The sequence below is a fragment of the Mytilus galloprovincialis genome, chromosome 3 (genome assembly GCF_965363235.1).
Source record: "Mytilus galloprovincialis chromosome 3, xbMytGall1.hap1.1, whole genome shotgun sequence".
NCBI lineage: Eukaryota > Metazoa > Mollusca > Bivalvia > Mytilida > Mytilidae > Mytilus > Mytilus galloprovincialis.
Window position 1 is genome coordinate 80,988,284 of NC_134840.1, and position 19,600 is coordinate 81,007,883.

Consider the following 19,600-nt stretch of genomic DNA (forward strand, 5'->3'; position numbering starts at 1 on the left):
AAAACGCCGTTAACTATATGTGACTAGCCACTTCCAGGCTTAGGAGGGTACATTGTCTAAAATTTGTTTTTTGTATATTTATCTAGAATATTCCGAAACAAAACTCTCTGTCATGTTATTATGACATATTTGTTGTAATAGCAATGAAACGAGTCATTTCGAATATCGGTATGAAATGAGACTGTTCTATGACGGCTTTTATTTATTGAAGGCACTAATTTATAAATACAAAATTATTGTATTTATTGCCTCTTAGTTATGTTCAATAGCGTATTTGAATAAAATTTCAAAGACTTAAGTTTACTACAATACAAACAATTCTTAGCTCTTTTTTAGAACATGTAATTTAAACTTGTTGAAATGAAGTTAGTTAAATATTTGTCAAATATAAAAAAGAAGATGTGGTATGATTGCCAATGAGACAACTATCCACAAAAGACCAAAATGACACAGACATTAACAATTATAGGTCACCGTACGGCCTTCAACAATGAGCAAAGCCCATACCGCATAGTCAGCTATAAAAGGCCCCGATAAGACAATGTAAAACAATTCAAACGAGAAAACCAACGGCCTTATTTATGTAAAAAAATGAACGAAAAACAAATATGTAACACATAAACAAACGACAACCACTGAATATACAGGCTCCTGACTTGGGACAGGCACATACATAAATAATGTGGCGAGGTTAAACATGTTAACGGGATCCCAACCCTCCCCCTAACCTGGGACAGTGGCATAACAGTACAACATAAGAACGTACTATAAATTCAGTTGAAAAAGGCTTAACTCATCAGATGGACAAAAATATAAGTGGACGTGGCCGGGTACGTATACATCCCGACACAAAAAGACACAATGAACAGATCTGAGAGTACTCGCAGTTATCTGACAGCTAGTTCAAAGCCACTAACAACTAATAAAAAAAATCATGCATCTAAGACTAAACTATCAATCCGTACACATCCAACATCCAATGGATTTAGTGTAAAGACATCATAAACAGCCAGAGAAAAACATGACCTTGTGCAATGCCAAGTTACAGGTATCGACAGATTGTAGATCCATGAATATGTATATATATAACATACTAGTAAAATTTAGTTAGTTTTTAATCTACTGATAACAAAATCAATATTTATTCCAATAAAAACAATATTCAATGATCTTATTACGGTGTTGAATAGGTAACCTTTTAGAATAAGTTTTTTTAAAGGAGCGACAAGTTTACATGGATCATTTCTAAATTTCCGGGCACGGTTAACAACATTTCCGTAAAAAGTAAGCTTTAAGAATAATAATTCCTTTTTTTTAAATTCGTCTTTTAATTTAGATTTATCATGCATGTCTCTAAACATAGTATGCGACGCGTAACAGTTTATAAGTGGGTGTTCTCATATATTCATTAGATACGGTGCATTTATTATAGATATATTTCAGACTCCATTTATGAAAGAAAATTTATAAAGCAGAGCATTTTTTTTTTGTAGCTCTATTTGAGAACATGTAAACTTGTTGAAATGAGGTTAGTTTCAAATTTGTCAAAGTAAGCTTTAAGAATTCCCTTTTAGCTCACCTGGCTCGAAGGGCCAAGTGAGCTTTTCTCATCACTTTGCGTCTGGCGACCGTCGTCGTTAACTATTACAAAAATCTTCTCCTCTGAAACTACTGGGCCAAATTTAACCAAACTTGGCCACAATCATCATTGGGGTATTTAGTTTAAAAAATGTGTGGCGTGACCTGGCCAACCAACCAAGATGGCCGCCATGGCTAAAAATAGAACATAGAACATAAGTTTTTGGCTTATAACTCTGAAACCAAAGCATTTAGAGCAAATCTGACAGGAGTAAAATTGTTTATCAAGTGAAAATCTATCTGCCCTGAAATTTTCAAATGAATCGGACAACCAGTTGATGGGTTGCTGCCCCTGAATTAGTAATTTTAAGGAAATTTTGCTGTTTTTGGTTATTACCTTGAATATTATTATAGATAGAGATAAACTGTAAACAGCAATAATGTTCAGCAAAGTAAGATCTACAAATAAGTCAACATGACCAAAATGGTCAGTTAACCCCTGAAGGAGTTATTGCCCTTTATAGTCATTGTTTACCAATTTTTTCTAAATTTTTGTAATCTTTTACAAAAATCTTCTCCTCTGAAACTACTAGGCCAAACTTAACCAAATCTAGCCACAATAGTCATTGGGGTATTTAGTTTTAAAAATGTGTGGCGTGACCCTGTCAATCAACCAAGATGGCCGCCATGGCTAATTATAGAACATAAGGGTAAAATGTAGATTTTGGCTTGTAACTCTGAAACCATTTAGCATTTAGAGCAAATCTGACGGGCGCAGGGGCGGGGTAAATGAATTGTATATCAGGTCAAGATCTAACTGCCCTGAAATTTTCAGACAAAACAGACAAGCCATTGTTGGGTTGCTGCCCCAGAATAAGTAATTTTAAGGAAAGTTTGCAGTTTTTTGTTATTATTATCTTGAATATTATTACAGATAGAGATAAACTGTATACAGCAATAATGTTCAGCAAAGTAAGATCTATAAATAATTAAGTCAACATGACCAAAATTGTCAGTTGACCCCTTAAGGAGTTATTGCCCTTAATAGTAATTTTTTAACAATTTTCAAAAATTTTTCTAAATTTCTAGAAAATATTTTCCAATGTATTTTACTTGGCCAAGTTCATTATAGATAGAGATAATTGTAGCAACAAGAATGTTCAGTAAAGTAAGATCTACAAACACATCACGATCACCAAAACACAATTTTGTCATGAATTTATCTGTGTCCATTGTTTATGAATATGCACCCCAAGGTGAGCGACACAGGCTCTTGAGAGCCTCTAGTTTTAATTTAGCTTTATTATGCATGTCTCTATACTAAGTATGCGACGCGTAACAGTTTATAAGTAGGTGTTCTCTTATATGCATTTTATACGGTGCATTTGTTAGGGATATATTTCAGATTGCATCTATGAAAGTAAATATATAGAGCAGAATTTTTTTATTTTTTTTTGTATCAATTTAAAATGTAGATTAGAATATTTTTCACTTCAAACGATAAAGTAAAACTTCTTAAAAACTTATATATGATGTATAGTTCGGCGTCAGAAAAAAAGAAGCCAAGGAAAGTGTTTATCTCTTCTTCACAAATACGTATTTCATTGAATCTCGATATTTATCATGTGTATAATTTTTCTAACAATGACGTTCTACCTCCATAAGCCTGCAAATGTCATGGCGGGTAACATATTTCCTAGGTAGAGAGTTGCTGGTCACACTGAAGCTATTAAACCAAGAGTTCCAGATGATGAAGTTGAAATCATCACTTCGTAAATTTTACGGACGCCGTCATGAGTTGGCTAATTGTTATGGAACATCCGTTTCACAGATGATATCGGATACGTTCCTTATGTCGTACTATAATACGTTCACTTTTCACGAATCTGACATCCGAAGTAGACTATTTACCGGGTGTGTAATAAGATGAGCAACACGACAAGTGCCACACGTGGAATAGGAACTGCTTACCTTTCCGGGTTACCTGAGATCACCCCCAGTGTTTTGGTGGGATTCTTGTTGCTTGGTCTTTAGTTTTTCTATGTTGTGTCATGTGTACTTTTATTTGTTTTTTTCTGTTTTAGCCATTGCTTTGTCAGGTTTTTTTTAGTTATGTGTTTGATTGCTCTTCTTGTATCTTTCGTTCCCCTTGTAGTGAATGGTATTGCTTTGTTTCATAAAAAAAGAATCGCCAACGTAGATACCAGTATCTTGTCCTAGGGACGGATAAATCCTACTTTGTAAAGGACCAAACTGATTCAAACAAAAAATTCTCTGAAACTGACACTATCAAGACGCTTGATTTCTAGATTGACATAGTTTTTACGTTGGAGGACACATTTTTCAACAGACTGTCGGCATTCCAATGGGAACCAATGGTGACCCTCTTTTTGCCGACTTGTTTCTTTATTATTATGAGGCTGACTTCATACAGGAACTGCTTAGGATGAAAATAAGAAGTTAGCAATATTCTTTAACTTTACTTCCCGCTTTATAGATGATGTCTCTCGCTAAATAATTTAAAATTTGGTGACTATGTTGAACGCTTCTATTCCATAGAACTAGTGATAAAGGATTCAAAGATATGGTTAAGTCTGTCTCATATCTTGACTTACATCTAGAAATTGACAACGAGGGTCGGTTGAAAATAAAACATTACGACAAACGAGATGAGTTCAGCCTCCCAATTGTGAACTTTCCATTTCTATGTAGCAACATTCCAGCAAGGCATGCATAACAAGTTTATATCTCCCAATTGATACGATATTCCCGCGCTTCTATTTCCTATCAGGATTTTCTTGATAAAGGGTTGCTGCTCACTTTTGAAAGTTTGAAGTTGAAATCATTTTACGGACGCCATCATGAGTTGGTTCTTACGTCGTAACTACAATCCCTTTCCCTTTTCATGAATGTGACCTACCGAATTAGACTAAATAACGGATTTGTAATAACATGAGCAGCACAAGGGTGCCACATGTTGAGAAGGATCTGCTTACCCTTCCGGAGCACCTGAGATCACCCCCAGTTTTTGGTGGGTTTGTGTTGCTCTGTCTTTATTTTTCTTTGTTGTAACTTGTGTATTATTATTTGTCTGTTTGTCATTTTCATTTTAAGCCATGGCGTTGTCAGTTTTTTTTTTTTTTATTTTTGAGATTGACTGTTCCTCTGGTATCTTTTGCACCTCTTTTAAAAGTTTTTTTGTACAGCCTTTTTAAAATTGTTAAAGTTAACATGGGTGTTTAAGTTCAATAGCTGATAAAAAGTTCAGTTTTTACGGACGTGTGTTACTTTATTGCATATCTGAAAAGGGTTAATTTTAATTGTTTTACCAATATGAGACCGACTTAGTGTGGAATAATAGTATATTCAATTAATGTTGAACTTATTACTTAAAAAATCCTCAACATAAAAACGAAATAGAAATCTTAAATTGGAAGGTTCACATCTCAGTAGAATAATTGACTAACCAAATTTTAGAGTATAACTAGTAAGGATATAGTTGAAACCTTGAGGAAATGTTTTCCAATTTTCACAGAATTGACTCTTGTAAAATAGAGTATAGAAATGGGAAATGAATAAAAGAGACAACAGCCAAACCAAAGATAAGAAACAACCGAAGGCCACCAGTGGATCATCAACAAAGAAAGAAAATTACTCAAAAAATAAGTTTGAATGACATGCTTTATCAAAAATATATTTAATCGAAGTTATAGAAATGCAATGTCCTACATATCCATTATGGTGATTTCAAGTCCTTCAAAGCAAGATTTTACAGAAATCTGTAAAATAGTATTGTATCAGATGTGTTTAACAGCAGTTTTAATTCTTTAGAATTTAGATTTTATAAATCTTGATTTTTTTTTTAGTAGAAGATGTCTTAAATTCAGCTAGTTAACACATTTAAAATTTTGACACCATGAGCGAACAACTTAAAGGCGAGCTTGAATACATGTGAGGAGTAACCCGTTATACAAAGCACTTTTTGTGATGACATGAATTGTCATTGATATTGTTATATTTATAAATTTACTGTTTACAAATTTTTGATTTTTTTGAAATACTAAGGCTTTTCTACCTCAGGCATAGATTACTTTAGCTGTATTTGGCAAAACTTTTATGAATTTTGGTCCTCAATGCTCTTCAACTTCATACTTTATTTGGCCTTTTCAACTTTTTGGGATTCGAGCGTCACTGATGAGTCTTTTGTAGACGAAACGCGCGTCTGGCGTATACACTAAATTTAGTCCTGGTATCTATGATGAGTTTATTTGTTCTCAATGCTCGTCAACTTCGTACTTTATTTGGCCTTTTCAACTTTTTTGGATTCGAGCGTCACTGATGAGTCTTTTGTAGACGAAACGCGCGTCTGGCGTATACACTAAATTTATTCCTGGTATCTATGATGAGTTTATTTGTTCTCAATGCTCGTCAACTTCGTACTTTATTTGGCCTTTTTAACTTTTTTGTATTCGAGCGTCAACGATGAGTCTTTTGTAGACGAAACGCGCGTCTGGCGTATATACTAAATTTAATCCTGGTATCTATGATGAGTTTATTTGCATATATTCTGCAATATCTGGTCATATCTTTTAGTCATGTTCTACATTCTCTAATGAAAATATCATGTCTTTATCAGGATGCACAACAGCATGCACCCAGTCGACCACAAATTTTAAATCTGAAGTTGCTGGGTTCTTTGAAAACGTAAATTCATGCAATAAGTTTGCTATAACTAAACGAAGTTCTATCCAAGCCAAGTGTTGACCAATACACACTCGAGATCCTGCTCCAAATGGTATATACATGTTGGACTGTAAGGATTCCATTCCAAGAAAGCGGAATGGTTTGAAAACTTTTGAATCTTTCCAGTGATGCGGAGATCTGTGAATTCCCCAGATAAATATGATTACATCACTCTGAAATAAAAAAAAATGATGTTTTCTTGTGAAATATTAGTTCATAATACATTTATTCTACCCAAAAATACATCAATAAAATTTTGAAGATGAGCGAAAGAAGAAAGTAATATAAAAACAGATAAATAAGACAAACAACACAAACTCCAAGTAAAATATTAAGATACTATTTTGAATTATTGTATTTGAAAAAAAAATCAAATGTATATCCTTATAATTTTCATGAATTTACAAGTTAAGGTCACATAAGTTCAATACTTATGCTGAACAATATATGTAATATTTCTCTTAAAGCCTAGGTGAAAAGAACTAAATAACCTTTTGATTTTTTTCGTGTACTGAATTAAAGTATTTAAGAGCATTTTGAACTTTAATTTATATATACTATGCAAATTTTTATGCGCAATAGCGACTAATCTAGACTTTCTGGTACATAATTAATTTACTGGTTGCGTCTTTTTATATACTTCTGTATACATATCATATATAGTATTGAATCGACGTATTCTTTCGTAAATGTATGTTTTCTGAAAATCTTAAAAGAGAAAGTAGTTATACTTGAGTATTTCAAGTTGCTTAAACACGTGATTATCAATGCGCAATAAAAATGGTAACTGTATAAGCAAATTATTCAAAACGTCTGATTTTTATTTTTTTTGTTAATTTTAGTTAACTTCGGTTTTGAATAGACGTACCGACGCGGTCATATCGAACGGAAAATCGAAATGTGGAAGGATTTATATTTTATCAGACTTTAACCCCTTAAAGTACAATAATTTTTACACAATGAAAAAGATACAAAAAGTAAAATCACAAAAATATAGAATACATGAAAGAATGGAAAACAACTGATAAAATTGTACCAAGTCAGGAATATGACAGTTCTTGTCCATTCGTTTTTGACGCGTTTTGTTATTTGATTTTGACATGTGATTATAGACTTTCCGAATTGATTTTCCTCTGAGTTCAGTATTTTTGTGATTTTACTTTTTCGCAATTTTTTGTGTTCTTGTTTCATTTTTGCTAATGTTCCTGATCTATATGTCTTTTTGGACATCTTTGTAACATATGTTATACGATTATAAACAACTCTTCAAAATCCTGATGGTTTCAGTCGAATATTATGCTAGGCAAAGAGTTTAACGCAAAAAGGAAGACATATATACTCTTTACGAATGGACTAAGGAATGGATTACAAATGTGATATCATTTATACAAATCAGAATTGAAAAACTGTCTATGAATTATATTTTGGTCTCTTGTAGATTGTGTCTCATTGGAAATCATACCACATTGTCTTTTTTATATTAATGAATACACATTATGGACCGTCTTTACTCACTCTAATTTTGCAAAACACCTGTCTTACATGCACGACGAATATATTGTTTTCCTTAAAAATAAAGCCCCACACAAAATTCGTTCTTGTAAATGGCATTACATAAGCCGCTAAATAAATGCATTAGGTATTGACAATTCACTTGGAAACTCAACATACACCCCAACTACACTTATGAAAGATAATCATATGTCTGTTCTAAGTTTCTTTGGAACTAAAACTAAATACGAAGAACTGGATCTTACTTCAATATTTTTTATACCTAATTAAACCGGCGTGAATCAGATGTGGATACTAAGACATTCCAAAGATATTTTATAGAACATACAGTCTAAGAATTTTCATCTTGCAATAGTATTAAAACATTTGACTTTTCTACTTTTTACACAAGTATAATTCCCCATTCAAAACTTAAAATATAAATGTCACGGTCGTCTCAATGAATATTATCTACATTGACTGATATGACATCTATTATCTATTGAAACTTGTGTAATTATTCTGATCTAAATGAATGCTACATAGATTGACCCTTCTGGAGCACCTGAGATAAACCCCAGCTTTTGGTGGGGTTCGTGTTGCCTAGAACTTAGTTTTTTATGTTGTGTCTTGTGTACTACTATTTGTCTGTTTGTATTTTTCTTTTTTAGCCATGGCGTTGTCAGTTAATTTTCGATCAATGGGTTTGTCTGTCCCTCTAGTATCTTTCGCCCTTCTTTTAACAAATAAACTTACATGTTGATCTAGGTAAATATTGCCCAGATTTACAGGAACATTGTTTTGTCTGCTGATGAAAGGCGCAATAGGATACAACCTTAAAACTTCTTTCATCATGCTTTCTATTTTTGGAAGAGAAGTAGTAGGTTCTGTCAATATTTCAGTCCATCTGTTTTCAACTTCATCTCTAAGCTCCTGCTGCAAAGAGAGAAAAAGTTTTATGATGCATTTTAATTTATAGTATCTTAACCAGATTACTTTTGCTTATTTTTCATCAAATTTGTTTCTTCATAAGATAATAAAAAAATATTTAAAAAGTTCATGTATGATGTCAAATAGAAGCAGTAGATTCTTATTAATTAAAAAATGACAGAGATCAAAGCAGTAACTACGCGATAGAAAAAAAAAACCATTCAGTGTTTAATATTCATATGAAAAATATATAATACTGATTAAAGTATACATGGTAATCAAGGCATATTTTAATTAAATAAATTTCGCAATTGAAAGGTTAAGGTTATGGTTTCAAACTACTCTGTTAGTCCCGCATGTCCCAACTTCTCAAATCGAGGCTATTTAGTCGTTCCTTTTTGTCAAATCGAAATGAATTCTCGTCCTTTTTGTGACTTTGTTGGTAATTCCTTGATAGTATATATTTTTTCGTTCACTGCATTTATAGAATTGGAACGATTAAAAGATTTACATATTATATGAATGCAGTTCTATTTTTAAAAACCGTACTTGTTGTGGTGTTATTATCTCAATGAAGTATTTCAATCTTTACCTATTTTGTTAAACTATTTATCAAGTTCGTTCGAAAGCAACAGTTAAAAATCAAAAATTTTCAGTTTCTAAATTTAGAAATTATTAAGAAACTAAGGTTCCGAATCCCTCAGGCAAAAACTAAAATCACAAAATTACCAAAGTCCGAGGAAAATTCTAAACGGAGAGTACCTGATCGAAAGGCAAAATCAAACGCTCAAACCCATCAAACAGGCATTTTCTTAACCTGGTTTTATAGCAAGCTAAACCTCTCACTTGTTTGACAGTCACATAAAATTCCAACATATTGACAATGATATGTGAACAAATAAGACAAAGGAATATTTTATAGATTTGGTTATTATTTTTATGTCGTATTTGGTCATATAGCTCTTCATGTACCGTTTCCGGTGCATGTCAAAACATGGAGGGAAACAAAATAGTCCATTTTTTTCTGAATTTTTTTATGGACTCAATTTTTCTGTTTGATTATAGTTTTATGCTGTATTGAAACATATATGTAGATTTTTAAAAAAATCTTGCATCTTTTTGGGGATATCAATCCAGGAAAGTCGAAGGATATCATGTTTACTGGAAGTGGTGCGGCCTAGTAAAAACAGCAAACAGAAAGTAGAAAACAAAAGTTTTGACTTCAGGATTACGTAACTTTTTATTCTTCGTGACATGACCCACTTTTTTTCAATTAAATCACAATTTCACATTAGTACATACATGATCTGAATATGAAATTTTTTTTCTATGTAGCATTTTTTTTTTATTATTATTTTCAAAGATCAGCTGTTTTGCATGTAAGCCTACGGAGCAGTCAATTACAAGACTGCAACCTTCAACTGTTCCGATTCTATTACATTTTTGGATTTCCAAATTTCGGGTTTGAGCGTTCCTGATGTAGCTAATTTAAAAAAGCGCTTTTAACGCATGCACCTTGTAAAGTATTGTTTTCATTGTTTAAGTGCTACATGTATTAAATCAATTTTTAGTTCTCGATGGTATTTCAATGTTTGAAAAAATCAAAATTAAAAAAAAAGAAACACGAATGCATAAAATCAAATGTTTTATTATGAGGTAAAAATACCTTAATCCTTAAAATAATTTAAAAGATATTATCCTACCTGAATATCAGGAAAATCATTCAACAAAGAGAAAATAACAGGAATTGAAGAAGCTGTTGTTTCTGTTCCAGCCATTAAAAACAACTTCATGTTATCCTTAGCCTGAAAATAATAATTTATTTAATTCATTGAACGCAAATACAATGTAAGGCCTATAACTTTTTTCTTCGTAAAATGAATTACTACGCTTAAAATAAGAAGCAGTTGTCATCATGTTATATTGAAAAAAAAGTAACTTATCAACTAGGAAACAACTAATGCTTGAAAAACATGTTTTACTATGGAAATCTGGGATTTTAAACAAAAAACCTACTGTTTCAAATCCACAAGCTTCGTATAACTGTACCACGAGTCTTTTTTGCAAAGCTGTATTTTCTTTTTCTAATGCTTCTTGGAGTATGTTGGAAGTTATTCGGTCTAAGCTTTCGTTTGCCCGTTTAAATTCTTCAGAATCTACAGAAATTTCATTAAGCGCATAACATTTGTGGAGAATTGTAACCATACACTCTAATAATTCATCTTGTTTGCCATCCAAAGCATTAAGATCTATTTCAAAAAGTACATGACCAACAATGTCTAAAGCCATTCGTAATGACCAGTTTGTAATATTTACAGATTTCAGTGACTTCAGTCGTATTTTCGAACACATCCTTTTGGTATCTTGAAAAATCCAAGATGCACGTTCTTCTGTGGATGTCTTTCTAAACAAAGATGCAACAGCGCGTCTTGTTTCCGGGCTTTTCTGGGATGAACCTAAAAATGTATCTTTAAGTGGAGAATCGTTTAGGTAATGCTCAGCACCCTTCTCTAGTTTATTGATGGCTGATTGTGCTAATTTCTGATCAAATATGTAAATTTTGTTATCAAGGCAGAAGAGACCATCATTATGATAAAACTGTGTAAGAAACTCTAACTTGCTAAGCTTGTCATTCCCAAATGCCTTCTGCAGCATATAACGTACAACCCAACACGGACTTGGAATAGAACCACTCTTTGGTAATGGCATCTGGAATAAAGAAAGCATTCAACTGAAAAAACTGACAATAATTCAAAATAAAAATGACAAAAAAACGAACTCAATGAAACTTTCGAAACAAAAAGTCCCTTATCAAGTTGCAAAATCAAAAGCTGAAAAAATATCCAACGAATAGAAAATATATATCATATATAAAATGGAAAATGTGGAATGTGTCAAAGAGACAACCACCCGACCAAAGAATAGACAACAGCAGAAGGTCACCAATGGGTCTTCAATGCAGCGAGAACTCCCGCACCTATGTATATTTAAAATATACACTTCAGGATGCCTTGAATATAGCTTGTTTTTCAATAGTGTAAATCAATTAAAAAATCGTTAAATTGAGCTGTATCTTTCAACTTTTAATTGCGTACAACAATTTTCCCTCCCTTAGTTACCACAATAAGTAAGACAGTTGGTATATGTATAACAGATGAAATAATAGATGCTTTATGGAATCTTCGAGTATAATAAAATAAAATGTTATATAACATGTCATAAACTCAGTTTACTTAATCAATAAAATTCCATAATTTTTCTAATCATATGATTTATTTATAAACAGACAGAATTTTTAAAAATTAGATTCATTTATTAGTTTTGCGTTCATTTTCGCTGAAATACTACACATTTTTGATAAAGGGATAATTGAAGCCCGCCTCTGATGACCACCATTGGTGACCTTGGGCTTATTTTCTGCTGTTTGGTTGGATTGTTGTTTCTTTGGCACATTCCCTGTTTCCATTCTCAATTTCAAAATAGTAATCAGAACAACAACACAAAATCATTCATGTGAAGTGGTAAAAAATGTTAATCCTTTAAAACATGTAAGAATAAATTCTGCGCGTCAGGAAATAACAAATGCCCTCACTCTTACCCAGTACTGAATTTAAATTTTGAATATTATTTGTGTAAGAATATTAAATTCAATTTCCTATTTATAAGAGTAAATCATATTTTAAATGTCAAACAGACATTTTCAATCTGATTGTGATCAAAGTGATGTGGTCGACAGGTACTTTTGAATATGAAAATCCCATAGCGGATGAAAGACAATAACAATCAAAACCAAGGTGAAACAAAGACTCACAAAACCATTTACATCAACAGTTATAAATAATAGATAAGAAACAACACGAACTCCACTAAAAACCGGGAGTGAAATTAGGTGAAAATAATTGAGTATACTTTCAAAATTACGAAATGTGCACGTTTATATATCTTACAATATAATGCATCAAACTGTTGTTATGATGGAGCTTATTGTTATATGTTTGTTTGTCATTAAATTGTGTTCACTTATAATTTAAGTTTTTTTTTTACTTTATTTTAAACAATATATATATATATATATATATATATATATATATATATATATATATATATATATATATATATATATATATATATATATATATATATATATATATATATATATATATATATATATATATATATATATATATATATACTAAAACCACTCACCGTATTGCTGATATAACCAATCACTTTTAAACAGAAAAGACACACTGAAGACGCTAGTCTGTGAAAGGTAGTCATTTTTCTACTGTAAGTTACAACAGTGTTTAAACTTCAATACGATGTTGTCCTACTTCGTCTGTTCTTAGAAAAAAATCAAACATAAACAATAAACTAAAAATGTGTGTTAACCGAGTCGACTATATTCTATAATAGACAATTTATTTTTCAGGATATCAATTAATTATACTTTTCTCCTAAACATAAAAATAATATATGATGACACATTAATGCATGCGACATCTTTATTCTAAGTCTGTCTGTTTTCAAAGAACTGTTTTTATCATTTGTTTGTTTTTGAAATTCTATATATCATTTGTTTGTCTTTGAAGTTCTATATATCATTTGTTTGTCTCTGAAATTCTATATAGAATTTGTAATTAACATTAAAAATAAAACAAACACATTACATGTTTTAATCTCAAGTGTTTAAATCATTGCACTGGTCGTGCAAGGTATGTCGCATACAGAACAAGCTATGTCAAATGTTTAAGTAAAAACATATAACATCAATACCTTCAAGAAAATAATATTTCCAAAAAATATGAGCAGGTTTTCCCTCTATAAACAAAATCGTATGATTGCATGCTTCATCGGTTAAGGAAAATCAATTTTGTGTGGGCTAATTATATAACACAAATATAAAGTTCTTTCCATGGAAAGTATGGTTTACTAAAATCTATCGGACTTCCTATTCAACTGTGTCACAATTTCAGAAAATTAACAGTTAGAGTTAAAGGCATAGTTCATTTTTTTGTATGCGTAGCTGAATGTAGAAACACTTCAAATATTCTTCTTTTTTTATTTTGGTTCTATAAAGACTCCTGTATTTTAAAGGTAAGACCATATTTCATGTTGATCTACTATGTTTTTAAAAAATAAGACAAAACAATGTTTTGAAATAATGACATATATTTACCAACTATAAACTACCTAATAGTACATGAATTTCTTTTTTAATAAAATATTTTTTATAATGGAGGATTATACGGTCGATGATTGGCCAATATTCACTGTATAAATTTGAGTTTACTTATGTTTATTTGAAGCAAATTTCAGAAAAATTTTCTAACGGTAAAAATTCGTCTGCAAGCAAACATATTAAGATGATGCATGCATGAGGTATAAATAATAAAAAATGGGGGGAAATATATTAAGATTAAAAAAATGTAAATGTTAATATATCTAAAATTAGATTGTTATGTCTACACGACAAAGTGTCTTATTCCTGTCCTTGCCGTTCAAGGCGATCAAGAAATATGAGACCTGCTTTAAAAAAAAAAAGAAAAAATATTATTTCAATTTTCTATTGTTCCATGTCAAAAGTCATTCATAAAATTTCAAAAAGTAGATGTGGGACATACATCAAAGAGACAGCAACTTAAAAACAAATAATTAAAAGACATTCAAACATCAACATACTGTTTCCAACAAAAGATAGTTACAAACTTATCAATGCGTCTTAATGAAATTTCTTAATAACATAAGATAATAAATGTTGCATATCTCGAAAACCTCAGTTTTTACTCATTCTGCTGTCATATGCCATCTTTCTGCAAAAATGAAAAATAGCAAAAATACCAATCTCCAAGAAAATTAAAAAAAAAACCAAGATTAAATCAAATGCTCAAATACATTTTTTTCATAGTGTATATTTTAAAATTTAGTCTTATTAACTTTCTTTAAAACAAAATGATAGACTTTTTTGCAAAATACATGTATTTTAAGAACAAGTTTGCATAATATCTAAGGACAATTTTCATTCCAATTTATATACATTTCTTCATATTTTTATCTCAAGATAAAAACATATTTTCATAAAATCTTAAATACATCTGAAAACATTTATTTTATCCAATATTTGAAAACAATTATTTAAGAAAACTGATTTCTTATCTCCTTGTTTTCAGTTTTAAGTGATCGAGAGTTTAGAGCGCGGATTCAGAACCTGTGGTAAACTTTGCGAGTTGCTACTGCAAAATGTCGTACCAAATCGTTTCTCCGTTAACAGAAGCAATTACAAGCTATAATGGTATATTCAAAGGGATGTACGATGATAATCTGAGAGAGCAGTTCGTACGTATACGACAAGATCTTGCGGAAGCCCAGTTTACTGAGGCAAATATTCTCATGGAAAATGCCTTATCTGAAGCTCAAGAACATCCTACAGACTACAGTACACTGGAGCTTATTAAGTCTGAACTAAACCGCTACATCGCCTTTCGAATTACAAACACTGACAAAACTGTCAGGGATGTGAAATGGAATGAAGTGAACACCAGACAATTGGAGAAACTTTCTGAGAAACATTGGGCTCTGCCACAAAGTATATTCTTCTTAACATTTAAGATTGGTCCTCACAATTATAGATTGATAGGACGAAAATTGCTTTCAGACTTGTGGATAAAAAATAAAATTCCAGAAATTCACTGCAGTTTGATAACGGCCAGTATGCTGCTTGGTATGTTTTCTGACCAAAGAATTACTGAAAAATTTGTCAATGTGTACTACCATCCATTGACAAATGAGGAAAAACTAAAGATAATTATGGATATTACAGATAATAAAACACGTAATGTCGAGTTAGTTTATCCGTTTTCTCTTCTAAATGAAAAAACCAGGACAGAATTGTTTTCACCTTCTGAAGGCTGGGTTGTTGATAATGCGTTTGATGAAATGCTTGGCTGTGGTGAAGAAAAGATACGAGAATATACCGTAAAATTTCTGAAAACACTTGATTCACAAAAGTTGGTTTTATTTGACCCAGCTTGTTCTACTGGTATTTTCCTGTCAACTCTCAAAAAGGCTTTTCCAGAAAGCCTTACAATCGGACAAGATCTGAGCAAGCAAATGATAGAATTTGCTAGAAATCGAGTGGATGAAGTACATTGGGGCAACGCCATGGAACCAAAAATATCGGCAGGCTCTGCGGATGTTGTCTTCGTTCGTTTTCTAAATTCAGAAGTAGTGACGTCGACAGAAGCAGAACATCTTCTTGAATGTCTTGTACCGACAGTGAAGAAAGGTGGACACATGGTCATATTTGGACATACACCAGTGTTGCTATCGGCTGCTAACTTTTCTTTAATCGGTGACTTTGATATTCAACAATGCATTGGTATAACAGACGATAAAAGTGGAATTTTCCAATATTATACTCTTCAAAAGCAGTGATGATGTTCTACATACTTATATTATAAAGCGTATTGTACCTTGACCTGATTAGTAAATTAAGTCTATTTTGTTTAGGGGCCAGCTGAAGGATGCCTCCGGGTGCGGGAATTTCTCGCTACATTGAAGACCTGTTGGTGACCCTCTGCTGTTGTTTTTTATTTGGTCGGGTTGTTGTCTCTTTGACACATTCCCCATTTCCATTCTCAATTTTACTATTTACATTGATAAATCCAAGTAATACTACATCCTAAACTTTCTTTGACCAGTTGGGAAGAGTATATGTTCAATGATCACGATTTCCTTCTTTATTTGCCAATGAAGTTTGAATTTTTTAATTATTTATTCGCGAGTTATGCTTATATCGATCATAAACATTCTCCTTTTATTAAAAATTGTTCAATAGAAGGTTGACTGGAAAATAAACGTTTTGTGGTACGCACCTGAATTTTACAATAAGTTAAAACACCAACATTTGTATGACTCAAAATACAACACGATTTCCTAATCATTTTATATTTTTACTATATAAACTACATGCTTTCTTGTTTTTCTAACCTTTAACAGCCATCATACATATGATAGTAGCGTTAAAGTAGAAATATCTGTGATTTTTTTGTTTTTGATAAGAAAAACCAAATTCTAGGTTAGGGGAATATCTGATGTTTTATTTTTTTTCTGGAAATAACTCAATTATCTTTCAAGAAATTGAAATATTATGCGAGTTGAATATGTTGGTCAGTTAGTTCAATACGTGTATAACACTCATTTGCAAATTATACTTTAATGAATTGAAATATTATGCGAGTTTAACATATGTGATCAGTTGGTTGGATATGTGGGTCAGTCTGATCGGCGTTTATGATAAGGGTTTAGATGGGAGTAATGGTTTATATCTTGAATGCCAACATCCTTTGATCTACCGACAATTTACTTGTAAAATTATGTTGACGTTCAAGAAATAGGTGCAAGTAGTTATCAGAACAAAAGTGCATGCTTATCAAAACAATCATACTAATTACACAGATAGGTAAATACAGGTAGCTAAATCTAGTTCATGTTTGTTAAGTTGTTAAAAATCATATTTTGCTGCTCCTGCTTGAACAAATATGGGTTATCTTAAAATGAAACTTTCAAAAGTCTTGCATCACAAAGTCAATATGTGCATATTGTCAGGACTGTAAGGAATTCCAGGTTGCACAAATTCTACAATAGACTCTTTGGACTTTGGAGGTTTTTTCAATATTTCTTTAGTTGTGTGTGCTGTAATTTCCGACCATATTACTGATTAAATTTCTTGAAACTTTGTATCTCGTGTAAGATTACTATTTTGTTTATTTCCGTTTGTTTAGGATATTTTTCTTGGTTTTACAATTACACCCTTTTTAATCGTAAGTGATTCGTAAAATAACATTGTTTAGTTGTTTGTCATGTTCGCAACTCATCTGAATTCTTTTAACCATATTTCATGAATTTTCTTGAAACTTTTGTAGAGTTTCCAGCTTAGAAGTTATCAAATTAACTTAATTATTTTTAAATTTAATTAATTGTACAACTGAAAATTCATATAGTTTATATTAACTAATAAAATATTTAAATTGATATGGAACTAAACAAATCTCTTATATCCTTTATTTAGTTTGAAACAATTGTATTAAACTTAAATTTCATTAAAATGTTTAATATTTCTTATGTTATTAACATATTCATTCCAAACATATTTTTTGATAAAAATTAAAAATACGTTTTAATTTTCTTTATTTCTTTAAAATTCATTATAATTTTACCTCTAAAATCTACTATTTTTCCTTCATGATGAGAAAGTGATAAAATGTTGCATTTCTATAAAAGTTCATTAATTATTTTAAACAGTTAAATACTTATAAAAACACCTATTGTTATTATATAAACATAATTATATTGAAATATTTTTGTTGGCATTCAAGGAATATGTAACATATAAAATGTTGGCATTCAAGGAATATGTAACATATAAAATGTTGGCATTCGAGGAAGACACCGAGTAGTCAAGGACAATCTACGTTAATCATTATCGTGTTTGTACGGTGAGATAAATTCTCATGTTGCTTTCTTAAGGTTCCCGATTCCTCAGACAAAATTGACCTTCGGTAGATTTGGCTATTGTTTTCATGTTCATTCGTTCATATTGTTCTAGTATTTATATAAGTATTTAGTAGCCCTTTTCACAAGGCTACAGGTCTGTAAATATCCTTGACGTTCACATTTTCTTTGGTTGAACGTTCCTGATAAAAGCCAATGCGGAAAGCGTTTTTCATTGATCAATTGATGTTTTTTCGTGTTTTTAGTTGCTGTCACATTCACTTTTACGCCACATTGTAAGATAGAATAATGGAGGCTATCACCTGTCAAACACATCCGTATAAGTTTGTTTATGGCTAGTTACAGTATTAAAATTGTCTTTTGATGAATATTATTTCTACGTTCTTGCCTTTATTGCTGTTATATTCTTACAATATTGAAATTGGTAAGTGTTTATAAAGATTAAATAATTTCTACTTGAAGCAAGACTATAGTTGAGCATTGCCAAGAAGAACTCACACGAAAAGACAAACAGTACATTGGGCGCTATTGAATAGTACTTAACGTATGGGTAATATCTGTGAGGTTGGATCCCATGATTTGAATGGGGATATATAAATACATGCATCCTTGCATAAAAAGTAAAATAACAAAGACATCGTACCTCAACGGAAATTAAAAAAGGAAAATGACAAATTCAAAAGCTCAAACAATCAAACGATCAAACGAAATGAAAACAATTGTCATATTCTTGACTTGGTACAGTCATTTCCTTATGTAAAAAAAAATCAAGCTTAGTCTTAGTCAAACCTCTCACTTGATGGATGGTCGCATAGAATTTCATTTAAATGACATGATAGAAATATGTGAGCAAAACAGACATAATAGGAAAAAAGTCAAAAACTGGGGTTCAGTATTCAACATTGTGATGAAATTTTAATCACTATAAAAAAACAAATAGCTGTTTCAATACAGAAAATCAACATCGTTTCGATTCTTCGAGGAGTAGATTTGGTCGGTGAATAAGTATAAAAAGAGGTAGGCAAATTTCCCCATATTTGTTTTCACAGAAGGGCCAATTTCAAAAAGTGATGAAAGAATAAAATTTACTTTAAAAACAAAAAATAAAAATGCTTTTTGATCAATATCTCGATTTTTATATATCATGATATGTGTGAAAGATAGTTAATTCAACCCTAAAAAAGGACAAAAGACAAATTTACGGAATTTAGGGTGTTGTCAGGTTGGAAAAATAGGGAATCCCCAAGAAGGACATTTCAAACCAAAAAAAAATCTGTTTTTTTTTTTTTATCGTTGTTATTTATACAACTTTTCCCCTCAAAAATGAAACTGGTTTAGTGTGTCC

At 31.3% G+C, this 19,600-nt stretch overlaps 1 protein-coding gene and 1 long non-coding RNA gene across 2 annotated transcripts; one reads left to right on the top strand and one right to left on the bottom strand.

Moving 5' to 3' along the window:
• Nucleotides 1–6,113: 6,113 nt before the first annotated feature.
• On the bottom strand, nt 6,114–13,102 carry LOC143069091 (uncharacterized). The gene is made up of 5 exons (XM_076243547.1): nt 12,949–13,102; nt 10,759–11,451; nt 10,446–10,547; nt 8,569–8,748; nt 6,114–6,494 (listed from the first exon to the last, which is right to left on the bottom strand). The coding sequence occupies exons 1-5, from the start codon at nt 13,021–13,023 to the stop codon at nt 6,168–6,170; spliced, it is 1,377 nt and encodes a 458-aa protein (XP_076099662.1). The 5' UTR covers nt 13,024–13,102; the 3' UTR covers nt 6,114–6,167.
• A 552-nt stretch (nt 13,103–13,654) lies between these two features.
• Nucleotides 13,655–18,628, top strand: LOC143069092 (uncharacterized). The gene is made up of 2 exons (XR_012976323.1): nt 13,655–13,839; nt 14,913–18,628. It is a non-coding gene; the product is annotated as an uncharacterized LOC143069092 (long non-coding RNA).
• The last annotated feature ends 972 nt before the right edge of the window (nt 18,629–19,600 follow it).

What these genes read in the sequence shown, in the direction of transcription:
- LOC143069091 (XM_076243547.1), bottom strand. Translation starts at nt 13,023, where the DNA reads ATGACTACCTTTCACAGACTAGCGTCTTCAGTGTGTCTTTTCTGTTTA. An exon ending in TTGGTTATATCAGCAATACG is followed by an intron (nt 11,452 to 12,948) that starts GTGAGTGGTTTT and finishes TCTTTATTCCAG; the next exon opens with ATGCCATTACCAAAGAGTGG. An exon ending in AAGCTTGTGGATTTGAAACA is followed by an intron (nt 10,548 to 10,758) that starts GTAGGTTTTTTG and finishes TATTATTTTCAG; the next exon opens with GCTAAGGATAACATGAAGTT.